Here is a 1,418-nt window from a genome sequence, read left to right as displayed (position 1 = left end):
AAGGTGAATGAGACTGCTTCTAACTCCTACACGTACAGGATAGAGGTTACAGAAGATATGACTGTTAGGAATGTGACATCCACTGACCGCAAAGCAGAAATTACTGACTTAATTCCTGGGACAATGTACAGCTTCACTGTATTTGCAGTAGTGGCTGATAATGAGACAGAAGGAGAAGGAAGGTCCATAGACCTGTATACAAGTAAGGAAATGGTGCCTCTTGGTTGCAAGTAAACATGGCATTTGTACCAAATTGCTTTGCTTTCTTATGTTTACATCTTCGTTTTATTTCTTGGTTGGGACATTGTTTTGCTCCAGGTGCCTGTGTGTGTGAATGCCAAGTGGTCTTTGGTTAAAGGGGAAAGACCTGAGATTGTCTGTCTGTGCTTGCTTGTGTTGCCTGTAAATCAGCTGTTTCACCAGCATTGCTGCTCAAGACTATGTAGGGATCCAGGTGCTACAACAGTGTGACTTCTTTTACATGCTTGAGGACCAAATAGACCCCTTAAAATGCTTCTGGGAGCAGGTTATCACAGCTTTACCAAAAGATGTGGTATGCGGGGATGTGGTGGCCAGAGTCACAGAGGCCTTTTGTTCTTGAAGATTGTTTTGAGCTCTTTGCAGAGTCTATGGCCTGAGGTTCCTGAGGGCTGTGACTGTCCCATTGCTTATGATCACATTCTTGAGTGTGGTGCCAATCTTGCTGGTTTTGTGCCATGGAGCCTTTTTCCCAGATCGGAGGGATGGAAAGGAGGAGATGTTTCTTTTGTGTGTAGCTCAGAGACACAAAGGGAACAGGCAGTGTCCCTACAAAGCAATTTGAAGCAGTGTGTCTTGGAGCTGCTACTGAGTAGATAAACTTTTCTAAGCTGCCTGAGGTGAGTCTTATCTGCCTGGAGTTGATGCTGAGTCAGGCTTGCAGACACAGTCCCCCAAAGTGTGTCAACTGTTGCACCTGCTCAAGCAACCCATTTCTTTATGCTGATGTTGGGGAGAGTTTGGGCTGAAGGTCTCAGATTAAGACTTATTTAATTTTGAGTTAACAGACCAAGATCAGCTTGCACTCTTCTTCCTTTCCTGATTTCCATCTGTTTCTCTGTCTGCAAACCCACTGTGAAACAAATAATTCTGGCATATGAATTGAAAGAGAAAATCCCCCAGAACTCCTGTGGCTTCTCCAGAAATGGCTCAGCATGAGTGTCTGAAACTGGACGCTGGTACTGTAGAAGTGCTGCTTGGCTACAAATGATGCTCATTCTGTGTGGAATAGGGAAATGCGGCTGTGGTTCTTCTTCCTTTATTTCCGTCTTAATACATTGTTGTCTTGCCTTTCACAGAGCCCAGCCCAGTTCTTGATCTCAAGGCAGAGTATGTTGGTGTGACTTCTGTCAACTTAACATGGGAGGTGAATGACACTG

The 1,418-nt window shown here is 44.7% G+C and overlaps 1 protein-coding gene across 3 annotated transcripts in view; it reads left to right on the top strand.

Moving 5' to 3' along the window:
- Positions 1-1,418, top strand: part of PTPRJ (protein tyrosine phosphatase, receptor type J) — a 74,553-nt gene that overhangs the window by 57,126 nt on the left and 16,009 nt on the right. For 2 of the 3 annotated variants that reach the window (XM_017812404.1, XM_017812392.1), the window contains exon 6: positions 56-202. In XM_017812404.1, the coding sequence (XP_017667893.1) occupies positions 56-202 (147 nt within the window). Of the gene's footprint in view, positions 1-3; positions 203-1,418 lie in introns of all 3 variants that reach the window. The other variant, XM_017812400.1, reaches the window with a different exon arrangement.

This window comes from Lepidothrix coronata, unplaced genomic scaffold (genome assembly GCF_001604755.1).
Source record: "Lepidothrix coronata isolate B3197 unplaced genomic scaffold, Lepidothrix_coronata-1.0 Scaffold1, whole genome shotgun sequence".
Lineage (NCBI taxonomy): Eukaryota > Metazoa > Chordata > Aves > Passeriformes > Pipridae > Lepidothrix > Lepidothrix coronata.
The sequence above is the reverse complement of the archived record's forward strand: the minus strand, read 5'-3'. Positions and strand labels throughout refer to the sequence as shown.